At 40.2% G+C, this 18,035-nt stretch overlaps 1 protein-coding gene across 1 annotated transcript; it reads left to right on the forward strand.

Annotated features, from left to right (window-relative positions):
- Positions 1–190: 190 nt before the first annotated feature.
- PUS7L (pseudouridine synthase 7 like) lies at positions 191–10,543 on the forward strand. The gene is made up of 8 exons (XM_010215527.2): positions 191–1,106; positions 1,788–1,947; positions 4,602–4,797; positions 5,699–5,797; positions 7,244–7,325; positions 8,770–9,047; positions 9,439–9,492; positions 10,134–10,543. The coding sequence occupies exons 1-8, from the start codon at positions 221–223 to the stop codon at positions 10,455–10,457; spliced, it is 2,079 nt and encodes a 692-aa protein (XP_010213829.2). The 5' UTR covers positions 191–220; the 3' UTR covers positions 10,458–10,543.
- The last annotated feature ends 7,492 nt before the right edge of the window (positions 10,544–18,035 follow it).

The raw sequence follows: 18,035 nt of genomic DNA on the forward strand, positions 1-18,035 counted from the left end.
GCGGCGGGACGGGTGGGTGAGGGGCGCGCGCGGCGGCAGCTCCTCCCCCTCTTTTCTCACTCCCCCCCCCGCGGCGGAGCCGTTAACGGCTCCCGTAACGGCCCCTCCCGAGCGGCCCTTCCGTAGTAATTCGTAGTCTGTCCTATTTTTCTTTCTTTTTTCTTTTTTTTTTTCTTATTTTTCTTTTTTTCCTTCCAGGTCGGATGGTCCCCGCGGGGCCATGCTCCCTTCCTTCGCTTACGTGACCGATCACCTCGGCTTCCGCGGCACCATAAAAAACGCGCCCAGCGACTTCGTGGTGACGGAGATCGAGGCGCCCGAGCCGGCGCCCGGCGGTGGCCGTGCCGAGTCTCCCCAGAAACCCAGCGAAGCGCCCTCGGCGCAAGGCCGCTCGTGCCCGCAGCAGCCCAAAAAGCTGAGAGCGGGCCCTGGTGCTCCCTGCGCCGGCCCTGCCGCCTTGCCGCCGCCTCCCGAGCGCAGCCCGGCGCAGGCAGGGTGCTGCTTGGCATCCCTGAGCACGCAGTGCTGCGGGAGCGACCCTGAGCCCTCCCTTAGCTCCGGGGAAGCCAACGTATTGGATTCCCTGCTAGGAAAGCCCCTGAGCGAGCTGCTTAATAAGTTTGCTTGTGAGCTGCAGGCTGCGTGGGGCTCGGGAAATGTGTCCGATGGCAGCACTCGTGAGTTCTCGCTGGGACCTGTCCTGGACAAGAAGAACCGAGCTGCCTTACACAGTGCCATCAGACAGGAATTCCCCTTCTTGGTCACTGTCACGAAAGGCAGTGAAATGACTGTGCGAGGAAATGCTGATTACAAAGAACTCTGTCAGTTAGTGAGTGAAAAGGAGGCGAATGATTTCTTTAAATTTTTAGACACAAAGTTGCAGAACTCCACATTTTCCTTTGAGCCTGATGGGAACAAAGAGCACAGAAAAGCAATTCATCACTTTATCAATAGAAAATTTGGAAAACTCTTAGAAACAAAGTCTTTCACCATGACAAATGTCAATGATCAGCCAAATATGTCAATAATAGTAAGATTTAGAGAAAGAAGTTGGTCCAAAAAAAGGCCTAGTGGTGGTTTACAGGAAAATCAAGAACTTTACACAGGTAAATAGTAGGTTTTTAATGAAATATTCAACTACTATGTTGTTCTTTTGTAAGACTGAGCCTCAGAATCGTTTTTTCTATGATACATGGGCCTGGGTCACTGTTTTTGCCCAAATGAACTGCTATTAATTCAGCGAAGCAGCATCACTGGAAAGTAAGTATGAGATAGGTGAACAAAGTTCCTGCAGTGATTTCCAAAAGCTGTTCAGTGGGAATGGTTGCAATTCTTTCAGCTTGCTCTATGTTACTCTATGTATGCTCATTTTCCCTTGAAAGTAAGTAGGGGATTTTAGGAGATGTTTTTAGATGTTGGACAGCTTGGTAAAAGTCAGATCTGATTTACGATCTCTTTTCTTAAAGTGGTTCATTTCTGATACATGGAATGTTTCTAGCTTTAAAGTCAACACATGTTACATAAATTGTAGCACTGAATTGCAGTTTATCAAGTACTGTTTTTAAAGACATATCATTTCTGGTAAGTGTAAGAGTTTCATTTATTGTCTGTGCTGAAGAAGTCTTATTTATTTGGGGGGTGTAAGAGAGGAAACAGGGTGGGAAGACACAGTTTCTCTGTAGTTTCCATCGTCTTAAACTTTGAGGGAAAAACACTGGCCCTCAGAACAGGGCGCCTGGGTAATTTAGAAGTGTATATTTGTAATAATTCTGAGATGATTGTTTCAGCTTTCACCCTTCAGAAAGAAAATCTGGAGACGCTAGAAGCAATCGGTTTCTTGGCTTCTGAACTTGGCATCCTTGCTTCGGACTTCAGTTACACGGGCATCAAAGATAAGAAGGCTATTACTTACCAGCCTATGGTTGTGAAGAAGGTGACTCCTGAGAGGTACTAATAATCTAGGAGTATTCACTATAGGGCATATTTTTATGCATAAATAGGTATAGAAGGATCTAATTAAATGTTCTTATTACAATGTCTTCCCATACTAGAGCTCAGCAGCAACAGCTGCTCTGCCATTTAATGTATCTGGGGTTTAGGGAATATGCAGTTTAGTAGAGGGGTGCCTCAGCATTTAAAGAAGGCTTTTACCACTCCATTTTAGGGAGATTCTGTTTCCTTTTTGATGGACTAAATGATAATGGTACAAAATTTTACAATTTGAAATAATATATTGCTCGTTCATGATGAAAATGAGTTAGTTATTAGGGCATGGGAAGGTACAGGAGCCCATAATTGTCAGCATGCACTTTTTGCTTACTCCAACATCTTAACCTTTCCGAGTCTGAATTGGCTGGGAGGAACCATCCACTATTTGAACTCACTATGTGACTGAAAGAAAAGAGCTGCGTGTTGCCTTGAGAGGTGACAAAGATTTTGAAAAACAGACTGCTACTGCTCACTTCAAAAGAAATCACAGAATAGATATATGGTCTGCATACACTCCTGTGGGCTCTCTTCAGTTTGGATTTCTTCACAAAACAGCAAGTTCTCCTACGTGCTACAGTAAGAGGACAGGGTGTTGATCCTCGTAAGCTGTAGTGTATCCTCAAGTACCGACCTGAAGAAAGTTCTGCTGCATCCCAGCAGGCATGTACTAGGAGGGAGCCCAAGAGAAAAGATACCATGATTTTAACTTTCTTCTGTTGATTCTAACACTAAGGCTGGCATAAAGAGTTGTGATGGGTGTAAAAGGGAGGACAGAATTCCTCCTCTGAGCAGGACTAGCACGGCAACGTGAAAGAAATGCTGCATTTTGGGGCACTTGTAGTGTGTCATAGTGACAAAAAATACTGTAATCTCTCAGAGGGAATAACTAATGAACTTTAAAAGTGCTCTTCAGGAAAAGACAATCCTGTTTCAGTTGCAGAAGTATGAAATTATGATTATATATATGAAATATATGTACGACAATATAATTCATGTATGTACACACACACACATATCTATCTATCATTAAAACATTAGAGCACTGAAACTTTGTTGTTAATTGTAGCGACGTTGTGCTTGAAACTGGGAGCCCCATGGATTCAGAAATGCATTCTCTTGTCTCTCGTGTCACCTCAAGGACAAGGGTCAGGCTACAGTTTTGTAAGGTGACATGTAGTAAACAGTATCATGAAATGAATTTATGCAGTATTGGTATCTAAATAGTCTCTTTTCCAGCAAAGTAATGTATTGATTTCAGAAAGATGACAGTCTACTAGTACTTAAAGTATCAGTTGTATTCCAGAAATAATACTTTTTAAATGCTTGCCTAATTTGTACTTATATCCTTAGCTTGACAGGTATTGGAATGAAGCAATTGTTTGGACATTGTCAAGGCAAGATTTTTTTTTTTAATTTTTTATGGAAAAACAAATAATTTATTGTTCATTCCAGAAAGTCTTGTTTTTAATTTTAGAAAAGTAATGCCTCTGCCCTAGCAGTCTATGAAACACAATTACTTTCTTGGACATCCTTAAAAAAACAAACTCAGAGCATTGATTCTCCTTGGATATGCTCGCATGGGTATGCTCGTAATTGGAAACACAGCTGACAGTTCAAATATTTGCCCTTTAAATTATCCACTTAATCTCTTTGTGCCTATAAGTAATAGTCATTTAAATTGAGGGAAAATTTCTGTATAAAATATTGCATCTAAACAATACTTTGTTAATTTATAGAAAATGCTATCTTTATGCTAAGATAGTGGTTCATAAGTATTTAACTATTTTGTTTAAACATTTAAGCATTCATGAAAAATTTTGCTTTTTTTTTTCTTGATCAATAGGCTTTTGAGTCCAATTTATAGTAGGAGCTTACAGTTGATATAAATTTATGGTAGTATCAAATTCAAAAAATATGCATTCTACCTTCCTTTATTTGCAAAGTATATGATCTTGTTTGTTGGCCAGACTAAAAATGAGTGGAAAGTTAAGCCTGATAAGCAGGGATAAACAGGCAGAGTTTTTTTTGTTTGGTTGGTTGGTTTTTGTTTTTAAACCACTGAACTGTGCACAGAGCAGCAAAAACAGGGAATGAAAAGGTGTCTTGTCTTGTTGACATGTTGATTAGAATGTATTTATTTTCTGCACTCAGTTTCAGTGATCTCTTCTTTACTTAGTCTCATGTTTCTAAGATGGAGTACAAGTGGATCTGTCGAATGTACATTTGTCATAGTTTAGTTTTGTAGCTCTGTCTCTATATAAAGGTCTTAAGCTGTTGCCTGTAAACTACTAAGTAATAATTTTAGGGTATGAAAACGTGTCATGAAATGTGGGTTCCTTCTTGTTTCTGGTTAATAGATGCCGTTAAAGAAACTGTAAATTTGGCTGTATAATTGTGAATTGGAAGAATACTGTCCCAGACAATATAAGATTTCATATTTTGAAAAAAATATGAAAACTCTGTAAGTGCATTTGATTTGTTTTTTCTCATAATGGTCTATTTTAATTTTCCTCAAGTGCTTATCCTTCTAGTGCAAAAAATGAGGAAGACTATTAGAAGTTTTATTGCTTTAGTAGAGGATGGAGCATAATTTCTCCTAATTATTTGTGCAGGTTGAAAGAAATTGGAAGCAAAATGGAAAAGAAGGGAATGAGAATACAAAACATACATTCAGCAAGTCAGCACCTTAGGCTTGGTCAACTGAAAGGAAATCACTTTGATATAATTGTGAGAGATCTAAAACATCACAGTCATGACACTTCTACAGATTTGAAAGAGAGAATATCTGAAGCAATAGAAAAAGTTGAGGTAAAAATACTTGTGCTTGTCAATAAAGAACAGAATTGTAATCCTTAAAAGAAAAAAGTTCTAATAATGGCATAAAAATGGCAATATTTCATTTGTTTTTGATGTTTTTTACTATTTTATGGCCTTTCTGTATTATTCAAGAGACCAAGAGTAAAGTTTTCTTCCAGAGAGGGTCCATAGTAAATTTATTCCATATTATGGATTTCAGGCCCCAGAACTGTGCAGCATGACAAATAGGAAATTTGGTACCAAATGAGTATGAATGTATGAAGTATCATTGCACAGACCTGAGGACAACCAAGGTGATGCAGTTCACTTTTACTGGTAGATGACAAAGTGAAGAAGTACAGTTGCAAGTTATATATGTCAGCTGGTTGCCTTTGTTGGTCACATGAAGAAAATACATGGTTATTTCATGTGAAAGTATGAGTATTTTCATAACATAAATACATGTGAAATGCCAGTAGCAGAGAAATAAAATCCCTTAAAAGTGAGTGCATTTTAACTACCGTTATTCAGAGTATCTGAAGAAAAACCTATCATCAAGCAATCCAAAGTTTTGGAGAAAAATAAGATAAAATTGTGAAAAGGAAAAGCTTTGTTACAGCAGCAATGATCTTCCTCTTTCTTCCTAATTAATGACCATAATACGGGTTACTTTAAGAGGATTAGTCCAGAAGTAAAAATTGAGTGAAAATACCAAGTGCGCAAAAGATAAGCACCTAAATGTAGTATAGAAAATTCCTGAAAATTCATTTTATTATTGGAATTCCTAATTAAAAACACTTTGTGTGCATGTTGAATATAAATGTAGCTGCTGTATGTATGTTGTGTGCTTAGTTGTCTTATTAATACCTGGTACTTTGATGCTTTTAACATATTTATTCTTTTTTAATTACAGGCAAAAGGTTTTGTAAATTACTATGGACCTCAACGATTTGGACAGGGACAAAATGTTCAGACAGATCAAATAGGATTGGCTTTACTGAATGAAAAAATGGTATTTGCATTTTGTAATCTAGTAGTAACTGCAACTTCATTTCATATTACTGTTGCAATGTCTGAGTCTAGTTTAGGAGTGGACTGCCCCAATGAATAATTTCATTTGAGGCATAAACTCATATATGTCCTGAAGGTAATTACCAGATCAGTTTTGAAAACATCCTATGCATCAAAATCTTAATGCTAAAAAAATCAAGTGGCTCCATTCAGTGCAAAGGTTGAACACAACGTGGTGCTATCTTTGTACAGTTTTTATTAGTGGTCCTGAATGTCTCTTATCTTGTAACTCATTTATCCTGGTGGGGCTCTATATACATTGCTCACTTAAATGCCACAGTACACAAGATCAATTGAAAGGATCTGCTTTTTCAAAACCAAAAATAATTTATCTGTTGTATAAGTTGCTACTTTTCATTATTCCTTGATCACTTACCCTAACACTTAATGCTGAAAAACTATTTCTGTTGTAATCTAAGGAGAATGTATCTGTATAGTAATAATCCCTAAGATGAGTCATATACTTTGCAATGCATGTGGTATAGTATTTAGCACAGGTTTAAAACAGTAAGGCCCCCTTGAGTCAGATGAATGCTGGGGTATCCTGCTCTCCTCATCTTGTTCTGATTCTGAGAAAAGTCATAAAAACTAATTTTCCAAATACAAGAAGAATCAAGGTTAGAGGGCAACCCACAAAAGTAAATGTTGGCCTATCTGACATTTTGAATTCTCATATGTTAGACGTTGACACCATGTGTCAATCCTTGTAGAGTAATAAATCTCTAGTTTTAATTCAGTTACATTTATATTAAAAACTCGTAAAAACTCTTATTTATATTAAATTTGCACAAATATGCACTTCCTGTGCAATGTACTATACTGAGCAATCCATCTATAAAAAGTTAATAAAACTGATCAACAGAAAGAGTCAGAGACTGGTAGTTTTGTACGTTAGGGAATTGTTCGACTGCACTGGCGGTGCGAGCAATGAAGGCTAAGACACTGTGACAGAGAAAACACTCTTATCTAATACAGGTCAGTATTAAAAATAAAGGTTGTTTGCCTGGGAGACTAGAAAGCAGTCGATCAAAATCCTGCATGAAACATGTTGGAGGGATAAAGGGGAAAGAACATTTCTACTCAGGGTCTACATCATAGCATTTGCAAAGTGTGTTCTGATTAGATTCTAAAAGAAGAGTTAGTGATTCCTTGTAGGGCTGTGAAAGCATTTTTATGCCTTCTGTGTAGCTATAAACCTTTCTTTAATTTAAGAAGCAGCAGCCACAGTGGTTTGCTGTCCAGGACATCTTCTGTGAAAGGGAGCATTTGGTTTAGTCCTTAAAGAACTGATCAAATTTTGAGAGGTTGCAGAATATGATAAGACAAAAAGAGATGTGTGATTTTCTGTTTTCTAAAACTTAAAAATCTGAATTGTTGATGCTTAAAGGTGGAAGCTCTAAGGTTGTTCTTCACACCTGAAGATAACGATGACCCCGTAAACACGGCAAAAAGATACTTTCTTCAGACTGGTAAGTCCAGTTATAAGTTTCCTATATATTTATTGAGAGTGGATATTTTGGGAGGAACTACGATATTGCTGCACAGAGAAGGTCTTTTTGTCTGGCTAGTGCTTTGTATCAGTTACAGCTATTCCATTGAACTCAGAAGAGTTACACTGTTAAAAATGAAATGAGAATCAGGTCTTAATGTGCAAAATAATAGAAAATAACATATTTCAGGTACAAGATGGTGCAGAAGCAAAGGCTTTACTTCATACTTGAAGAGATTAATATCAAAGTGATTTTAGCCTCGTTCCATCTGTTCCTTTTGAAATATAAAGTTCTTTTCTGCAATTAAAAAGAACAATAAGAAACTCAACTTATATTCAGTCCCAATCATGTTTGAGCATCTAATTTTCTGAGATCTCTATAAAAATCTTAGCTCCTGTTTTTACACCTTTGGACTTCACTTTTATGTTTAATTTAATTCTGTATTTTCTTCTATGCTTTCTTGTAATCTACCTTTTTCAGTCTTGAAGTAAGTCCAATGAAAATGCCAAGGACAGGAGTGTGCCTTCTGAATAAAATGCTGTTTGTCATATTTATTGTCGCTGTCATTCAGCATAGTGTTCTAAATACCTTGGAATTGCTTTTGGCTTTGAATGTATTGTTCTTTTCAAATCTTCCACGTCTGTGAGCCTGCTTATCACTGTACCTTGATAGAACAGCTATGATGCTCAATTTCAAGAGAAACATTTCGTTTCACAGAAGAGATAAGATGAATCACTCTGTGCTGTACACTGCTGCATGATGCGTGAAAAGAAATAGATATAGACTCTGTAAATGCTGCTTGGCTTCTCCTGAAAACAAGGAGTAAAAGGTTACACAAATGGCTCCTTCAGATATTTACTCTCATTGAGAAAAATTATGAAGGAAAATTATGCAAGACATAATCTTATATATTTTCACTTAGATTGGAGCTCAGAATTGCCAGTGGCCAATGCCGTTTCTACTTATAAAATAGATTCATTTATTTGCCCCTATTTTGCCCCTTAACACTTGTTCTGAGATGATATAAAATAGTTAACTTCAAGTTCTTTTATATATATATATATATATATATATATATATATATATATTTAATTTCAGTTACCTGATCGAAGAAAACTCTTTGGAGTAATGCACCGTGTTTCTAAGAAATTGCAAACTTACAATTAACTGAATGACAGCTAGTTTATTATATACTATGTGAAATACAGAGAACAGAATTTATGGGAATATGTTGCTAGGCGTTTAAGGTGGCTTTTCTGTGTCATAACACAGGGAAGGGAAGGGATTAATAACCTAAGAGTCAGCATGGAGAGATTAATACTTTATTTTTTTCCTGATTTCATTTTCTTAAGTGTATTTTTTTCCTGACAGTAACATTTGATGAATTACTGATTACTCATGTGGTTGCTTTCGTTTATCTCAGAGGATGCCAAGGGCACGCTCGCAATGCTGCCAGAGTTTAAAGTGAGGGAGAAGATGATACTACGGGCTCTGAATCGCTATGGCGTGAACCATGAGGGTTGTGCCAAAGGGTGGCTCAGCATTCCTCATGCCATGCGCATATTCTATGTCCACGCGTATTGCAGTAAAATTTGGAATGAAGCAGCATCGTATAGGCTGAGCACTTACGGTTCAAAGGTTGTTGAGGGTGATCTAGTCATCTCTGAGGAGAGTGATGAAAGCTTTTCCGTGAATGACAAAGTGAGTCTTTACAAAATAGTTCTTGTACCAGATGACTTAATACATTTTAATACATTAGCATATATCAGACAATATTCTAATACTGTTATTTTATTTCATAATAGTTATTATTTGTGACTAAGGAGAAAAAAGTGATGTAGCTTTTTTGATTTACCACAAATAGACACATATGCCAGATATATATTAATAGTTCTTATCTATCCTGACCATTCATTTTATTCATGAGAGGAGAAGGAACATGGCAGAATTGATATATATGTAGTAAATAACTTAGCCTGTATGTTAGCTGATGCTCCTCCTGGGATCTGAGATCTTCCCTCCTCCCTAATAAAATATGTATGTTTTATAAAAGAATAAGCGACTTTTTAACAACTTCTTAAATCTCTGTCAGGTTCATATAGTCACCGCTTCAGAAGAGTCAGCTAACAAGTATTCCATACATCAAGTAAGTTGTCTCTATGAAGAAATCTGAGTATTTGATTTCTTTATTTGATTAAAATATTTTGTTTCTAAAATACTGTGATTAAGTTAACTGGTGCAGTCTTATTTCTTGCCAGAATGCACATTAAAGTAAACACACGTGCAACCTAATCCCAATCACAAACAGAAGGGAAGTTATTTACTTTCCACTGGAAATACACACACTCATTTTTTCAGTATATGGGCAATATTTGTTTTGAAGCAGCTTCCTTGAAAACTTTTTTTGTCTACTTCTGAGAAAAACATTCAGAAATAGTTGATATTCTAATTTTTGAAAGTTTAGAGTGTGTTGTGGAGTCTTGCAAAGGCAATTGGATGTTTTTTAGCTCTTTTTCTTCCCCAGCAAGCAAGCCAATTAATGTTAGTATATTCCTAATTTGTTACCAAAGTGCTGATATACTGTTTGTTTTGCATGCTTTTCATTTAAATTACATCCAAGATACCTGCCTTGCACAGCTTTGTTTTATAGTGAGCAAGAGAAGCTATCATTTCAGGCCCTTAAACACAAGAATTGAACCCCTTTAAAATTGTAACCACATTTATTTAAAGAGACACTTGTGGATTTTTTTTAAATATGTTTCTTTTTTGCTCTTCTCTTCTTTGAAGGTGGTTCTCCCAGTGGTAGGACATAGTATCAAGTATCCTAGTAATCAAGTTGGGCAATGGTACCATGAAAGGCTTTCTAAGGATGAACTGCAAAACTGCAAATTCAGAGTGTCTTCATTACAGCTGAATATACCTGGATGCTATAGACCCATTCTGAAAAATGTTCAAAATCTGACATATTTTTTGGAAGACAGTGAAAAAGGAGTCAGAATTGAAGACAGCCACCTGAATGAATCAAAAGCATCTCTTCATATATCATTTGACCTCGATCCTTCATGTTATGCAACTGTCTGTCTGAGAGAAATAATGAAATGTGAATTTTAAGATTCCAAATAATGAAATATTGTAGGAATATTATACTAATCACTCTATTCTATGTACAGTGCCAACAAAAGAAGAGAGAATCACAGTTTCAAGCAGAAGGAAGATTAGTAAAATTGAGATTCATAGTGATAGGAAAAAAAAGAACCAAGATCCAAATTCAAAAAAAAAAATCCAAACTAAATGTGTCTTGGATGCATTGGAGTAAGTATTACAGAACTACATGTAATGTCAGGCTGGCTTAATAAAGTTTGCCCATGCGATGGGTTGCAAACATCGATTTTCCATTTGCATCATCATCTTTACGGTTGGACTCGATGATCTTGAAGGTCTTTTGCAACCATAATTATTCTTTGATTACAGCCTGGAAGAATGTTTGCAGCAAACAAACATATTCTTTCTTTTATTATCATTTCCTAAAAGCTGGTTCATACTGAGTACTGATCAAGAACAAGAAGCAACAAGATTCCAAGCCTACAGCTGTCCATGTGGAGCATTGCAGTACTGAGGTGCCAAGCATTGATCGTGTTTCCATTATCCTGAAGCAGCAGTGACACATAACAGGCCCAGGGTTAATCAGTGCCCGGCTTTTAGATAGCACCTATTCCAGTGAATGCCTCCAGTCCCAGTGTGGGTATGCAACTTGCATGAATATCAAAGCATTTTTAAATAAAAAACAAATTTGTTTTATTATTGCCTGGATGCAGACTCTGTGCCTATTGCTGTAAAGCCTTGTAGTGATAAATTTTGATGGAGTCATCCGTAGAAGACACATTCATATATACTTGTTAATTGAAAAAAAAAATATTATGTATTTCGGGGAAGAAATGGAAGATTAGCTAGCCCGGTTGCCTCCTGTGATAAACCAAGCAGACCTGTGCATGCCATAGTATCAGTGAATGTCATTTACCTCACCTTTAGGCTTCTGACAGTACCTTTGATAGTATTCTTGTGCTCAGGTTAAGGTGTTAATGATCTGGGTGTAGAGACAAGCAGATGGGTGAAAAAGGTGGTTGGATGGTGGGACTCTTGAGAGTGGTTGACGGGTCACACTGCACCTGGGAGCAAGCAGAGCCCTGAGGATCTCCCCTGGGCTCGGTTCCACCAGGAGGTAGCGGGATGTGCTTATCCTGTGATCCTCACACTTGTAGGTGTTTGGCCGTTGCATCTGATTTTGGACCCATGGTGCAAGAAGGACGCCACTAAACTGGGTCAAGTTCAGCAAAGCTGCTCCAGGGCTGGAGCACTTGCAGGACCAGGGATCGTTCAGCCTGGAAAAGAGGCAGCTCGGGAATTTATTAGTGACCTGCCAGGACGAATGGGGAGGTTATCAAGAAGATGGAGCCAGACTCTTCTGAGTGGTGCTCGGCAGGAGAACAAGAGGCAATGGACATAAACTGAAATGAGAGCATTTCAGACTGTAAGGATTTTTTGTTGTTGTTTTTTCACCTGAGGAGAGCCAGGCATTAGAACAGGTTTCCCAGAGAGGTTGTGCAGTCTCCATCCTCGAAAGTGTTCAAGACTCGACCAAATAAAGCCCTGAGTAAATTGGTCTGTCTTCAGGGGTGACCCTCCAGGTTTTGCTAGAGGCCCCCTGGGATCTCTAGTCTAATTTCAGCCTATGGCCTTACACTGAGTATTGCAAGGGGTTATTCAGTCTGCAGATGGCAGTATGGCTTAGAAGTAAACTGGAAAAGTCTGCTTGATTTTACTGAGGAGAATTAATAATATATATGGAGTTTTGTTTATGACCTCGGTCTTTCAGTTCTTGCTAGCAACTGAGCAAAATAAATCTTCCAAGGATGATAAATAGTTTATTTGTGCAATTTGTGGAAAAATATAATTCCCCGGCTTTCAGTGCTGGTATAAAACTGTACCAGCGAAGGATCCAGATAATTCACTGCCTTAAATAAGAGGATTGTTCTGTAAGTCCATAGAAGTAATTCAAAATTTGGCCCTTAGCTTTTATATGGGAAAACGGACTGTCATGCAAGAAATAGCTACAGAATGTGCTCCGTGACAGTGTTTATACCTCAGGTTTATGGTATGCACCCAAAATGTTTTAAAGTCCTTTTCCCCGCCACCTCCCCATGTAAGACTGCCTTGTTCCTGCCTTTGCTTTTCAATATCACCTCTTCTCTTTTGCACCTGCCCTTATAAGTATCCCTCTAATGGAGAATTCTTTGTAACCCAAATCTTTTTGGTGCAGCAGGGCTCAAGAAGAGTCGTCCTGTCCCCACTGAGATGGTAACGCGCTATAGTGCACACAGGAGGCTGCGGGGGCTCACAGTGACCAGAGAAAATTAGCACTGAAGCTTTCTTTTCACGGACTGCTGTGGACTTCTTTAGTGGCATCAGTTTCACACATGGGATTTCAATACATAAAATATTAAAAGTTGATATGCTATTTGAAAAAAAATGCAGAAGATCAGATTCAAAGGTTTTTTACTGAAAGGAATGTTGTTTTAAATAAAAGGGATCAGAAGATGGTGTTACCAGAGTTCCTCTATAATCATTTTAGGCTCATTTGTCAGTGCTTCTATTGAGTACTAAATGGACTAATCTTCTTAAGCAAATCATTATTTCAGCAGCTTTAAGGAGAAAGAGCTAATTATGTATTTCCATGGGTTAAATTCCTGTAATAGAAATGTTCTACTTGGGAAAAATTGAGCCAGCTATTTCAGTGTTTGTATGGTAAACATCCTGCTTATTCCAGTGGGTATTTGGGCTGTGTGCTCTTCTTGTGCATGTGTATGTGTGTGCTTGTGGGTATTTTTAATTCATTCTCTTAATCTTACCATCTATTTTGCAGATTTATGCAAATGTTGAATTCAATGACATTTGTATGAGTGCAATACTCATCTCCTGAAGTGTAATCAGTGTAAGGAGAACAGCTGTGGCCATGCAGTGAGAAAAGAAGATAATCACTGTGCAGACTGGGGGGTTGCTCATCCCTCATCTTGCTACAGGCTTCTATTGCTACTCCCCCTTTCTGATAAGCCTTAAAGCACTTGGCCAAAGTAGTGAAGTCAGGTCTCTGATTCTGTTTCTAACAAAAGAGATTTTAAGTTCAATGGCCTGTTGAATTTTTCAGTATAAATGATAGGTAATTGGGCATTTGAATGGGAAAAATGCAAATACTCTTAATCTGTGAAGTCCTGTTACTTTTAATTTGACATTACATTTAATTCAATGTTAATTTGTCATTACAAATTTGACAACTCAGTATTATTAGTATTATCCTCAGTGAGGATGTACAAACTTTCAGATCTTTCAGAATAAGGTGGATTAAAATTGTGTTCTCCTCCTAAAGCCAGGTAGATACTTGGTTATTGACTCAGCTCATTCATTATATAAGTCCATTAACTGCCCTCTCAGGGTCTGTCGGCTGGTGGTTTGGCCTGTTATACCCAGGTGATGAGTACAGTCCTGCTTTCCTTTCCTTTCTCTGACAGAACTTCTGCTCATAATAAAATCTCAAGGGGCCAAGCTGAGAATCAGTTAATACTTTCACTCACATGCAGTTGGAATAGGAATTGAAGGCTGCATTTTCAATAGCAGTTTGGTTTACAAGTTGCTGTGCAGTTTGCTGTGCGTGAACACCTGGGAAAGAGTAAAGCAGGGAAGCACATATGGTGCTTCCTGCCTTGATGCTCTCTTTGCTCCCACCTATAACCTCAACTCTTTCCTCTGGGGGTTGGCTATGTAGTAACGCAGTGAATTTCTCTCCCATGTCTTCTCCTCCAAGTCCCATGCCTGTTACCCGTGTGCAGCATCACCTTTTCTTTGTCTCAAAGCTGCCTCCCTGAGGCTTTGTTTGATGGCCCTTGGCTCTGGCATTTCCATACAGGGAGCGGTGAACATCCCTGCTCCCCCGGCCACCTCATCCGCTCCTCATCCCCAAACCAGTCGCTTCCTGCGGCAGAGCAGCTCCGTGGCCTCTCCTCCTGGGGCCTTACCCCTCGTACTGGAGGTCCACAGACTTTTTCCAGTTTCTAATATAACCTTTTCAAGATGAGGAGTCTAGAGCAGCGCACACTTCCATATTAATATGGTGGATTTCTACACTGCCATAGCAATGCCTGCTTTGTTCCTTATACCTCCCCTAATAATGGGTTTTTGTGTGTTTTTTTGATTTTTGACACCCTCTTCTTCCAGAAACATCAAAGCAGTGGTTTGTCAGAACTATCCCAAGATTTTCCCAGAAGTGGTGATTTTTTTGTGTGAAGCTGGGGTTGTTTTCATCTGTATGAGGCACTTTGAATCTCATCTGGGGAATGGTCCAGTCCTGTTCAATTTATTCATCAATGACCTGGATGAAGGCACAGAGTGCTCCCTCAGCAAGTTTGCTGATGATACCAAACTGGGAGGAGTAGCTGATACCCCAGAGGGCTGCACTGCCATCCAGAGGGACCTGGACAGACTGGACAACTGGGCGGTGAAAAACCTCATGCAATTCAACAAGGCCAAGTGCAAGGTCCTGCACCTGGGGAGGAATAACCCCAGACACCAGTACAGGCTGGGGACCGACCTTCTGGAGAGCAGCCCTGCAGAGAGTGTTGTGGTGGACGACAAGTTGACCATGAGGCAGCAGTGTGCCCTCGTGGCCAAGAAGACCAATGGGATCCTGGGGTGCGTTAAGAAGAGCGTCTCCAGCAGGTCGAGGGAGGTGATCCTGCCCCTCTACTCAGCCCTGGTGAGGCCACATCTGGAGTATTGTGTCCAGTTCTGGGCCCCACAGTACAAGAGGGATGTGGAGCTGCTGGAGAGGGTCCAGCGCAGGGCCACAAGGATGATCAGGGGCCTGGAACATCTGCCCTATGAGGAGAGGCTGAGGGAGCTGGGCCTGTTTAGCCTGGAGAAGAGAAGGCTGAGAGGGGACATAATCAGTGTCTATAAGTACCTCAAGGGAGGCAGTGAGGAGGATGGTGCTGGTGTCTTTTCAGTGGTGGCCACCAACAGAACTAGAGGTAATGGCCACAAACTGAAGCACCAAAAGTTCCACATGAACTTAAGGAAAAATTTCTTAACAGTGAGGGTGACAGAGCACTGGAACAGGCTGCCCAGAGAGGTTGTGGAGTCTCCTTCTCTGGAGATCTTCAAAACCTGCTTGGATGCAGTCCTGTGCCACGTGCTCTAGGTGACCCTGCGTGTGCAGGGGGGTTGGACTAGATGACCTCTAGAGGTCCCTTCCAACCTTAAGCATTCTATGATTCTATGATTGCCATTGTATTTCCCTGTCTTTAGTCTCAGGACGAATTTCTGCAGCTCTTCACTCTCTGGCCTCATCTTTATTACCCCGAGTAAGTAGGGAGCATCTGCAGCCGCTGCCACCTCATTGCTCCAGCCCTAGCACCCACAGTGAAGCACTCCAGGGTCTTCTGGTATAAGCGGTGGCTGCTTGGAGGCACCTGGTGGAGCCCCAGGAGCCAAAATCAGCTGCGTTTCTTTTCTGCAAGCCCCGAGGCAGCACTCAGCAGAAGCCTTGGCAGCTCTTTCCAAGCAGTTCACACTTCCTCAAGCGCCCAGTCATCCTATGCTCTTCCAGATGTGCCCCCCACAGCTGTCTGGCTTAGAGACAAGCACTTTTTTTTATCTTTTTTACACAGTATGCAGTATACACCTGTATGATTAAAGAGCTTCGATATCCACTATATAATGAAATAACTCTGCAGAAAGGCACATCAGAGTCACCAATAATCTGAAGCCATGTCAAAGGTGTAAGAAATTTTGAAGAAAGTGCAGCAGCTTGGAATATTTTGTAGCTACTTAAAGTGCTCGTAGGGCTTGAAAACTTCTGGTTTGGCTCTGTACTCTGCTCAGTTCAAAGCTGAAATCTGAATCCATGTTTCGTCACAGTCTGTTACCCACAGTTAGAGTCTGTACAATAACTATTAATGAAGGTAGTGCCAGAGAATGATTTTTTTCAACGGAAGGCCACGGCAAGACTTTTTTGAAGTCTGGATATGGGAGACAAAGGGTCAAGTTCAGATTCAGGGAAAGGCTATGAACTTGTGTGTTGTCATTCCTGAGTTATTTGGGAACAAGAGACTGACACATCTGCAGGCCCATGCTGAGCATTTGGGGTCCTAGTAGTGAGAAAGGTGAAAGTGGATCTCTGATGAGGATCTTGTTTCAGAGGGTCAGGTATCTGCAATGAGAAAATACAAGGAAATGAGGAAATATTTGTGTGCCCAGTGGCAGCAGTGAGCTAGGGAGGCAACTCAAAATTCTCAAGGACTTTGCATAGACTAAGAAATAAACTTCTGACCACAGTTACCTTCATGGACCTCCTCATAAAACAGAAATGATACATGGAATTAATCCCAGTACTTCCTATGCAAAGCCGCTTTCTTTTACACCTTGCAAATAATTCTTGTTAAGCAAGGGCTTGCCAAATTTTGAGATGATATTGCTCAAAAAAAAAAAAAGCCCTGGAAAAGTGCTGGGCAGAGCTGATGGTCTGAGGTGGCTCCTTGGCCCCACTTCCTGGCTGGGCACCAGCTCCAGGCAGTGCTTTGCTCCTGCCACCAGGTTGTGGAGACTTTCCTGGTTCACAAGCTACGTTTTCACATAAACCAGCTCTTAGGCGTTTTAGCTGCCCCTAAAGCAGAGCACTGTCTATTTATTCTCCATGACTAATAGGTGGTATGTATTATAAAATTACTGTAAATGGACTCTGTCCTGTTTGCTTTTCCTAAAGAGGGATAGAAGTCTTCTCCATCAAAATTCGCCACCTTTATTTTACTGAGAAAGCCTCTCGCACTGAGGTTGAAAAAGCACATTTCAGGGTGAACACCAGGTTATTTTCTCAGCCACAGCAACTTTTGGAGGGACTGCTTTAATGTGAGGGAAATGTGAGGCAGAAATTATTTCGGAGTCTGGGATTTCGGCAGGCTGCATCCATGGAGCCGATCAGTAGGATGATACTCAGTGGAGTATCTGCTACAGTGGAGTATCCTCTGGGAAAGGCAAGAGCGGTGGGAGAGTGGCAGTCTAAGGAAGAAGCAGGTTTTGGAATGATCTCAGGAAGGCAGGAAATACAGGAAGAGAAAGCCTACAGGGTCAGGAAGAGATAAAGAATTAGATTTCCGTGGGACATAGCCCCATCTAAATCAGTGTTTCTCTGTGTAGGTGCATCAGTCAGTCCAGCATTGGGCTGACACTAAACCACTATTATCTTTCCTTGAAAGAAATACCCACTCTGCTAAAAGCTGGGGTGCAGCAGAGGAATGAAAGCAACAGCCCTAAAAAGAAAAAAAGACAAAGCCACGGGGGCTGTCGCAGGAAACATGGAATGTGGGGAGCTGTGGAAACAGGATACTTACAGGCTCAATCAGATGCTGCCTTGCAGTTCAAATAGGCTTCTGCCCCTGCGGCAAAGCAGGGCAGAGACGGTGCTTGTGCCTGTGTCACAGACGGGTGGCCGGACAGACGCTCCTGGGGCACAGCCCGGCTGGCTGCCATTCCTTTGGGCTCTGCCTTTCCCAGGGCTCCTCAGGAAAGTGGAGAGCCAGGCCTTTTACTTTATAGCAGGTCAGCTTGACTGACAGGAGCTGGTTGAGATACCCAGGGAATTTA

This window comes from Tinamus guttatus, unplaced genomic scaffold, assembly GCF_059628265.1.
Source record: "Tinamus guttatus ecotype Peru unplaced genomic scaffold, ASM5962826v1 Tinamus_guttatus_pri_ptg000368l, whole genome shotgun sequence".
Classification (NCBI taxonomy): domain Eukaryota; kingdom Metazoa; phylum Chordata; class Aves; order Tinamiformes; family Tinamidae; genus Tinamus; species Tinamus guttatus.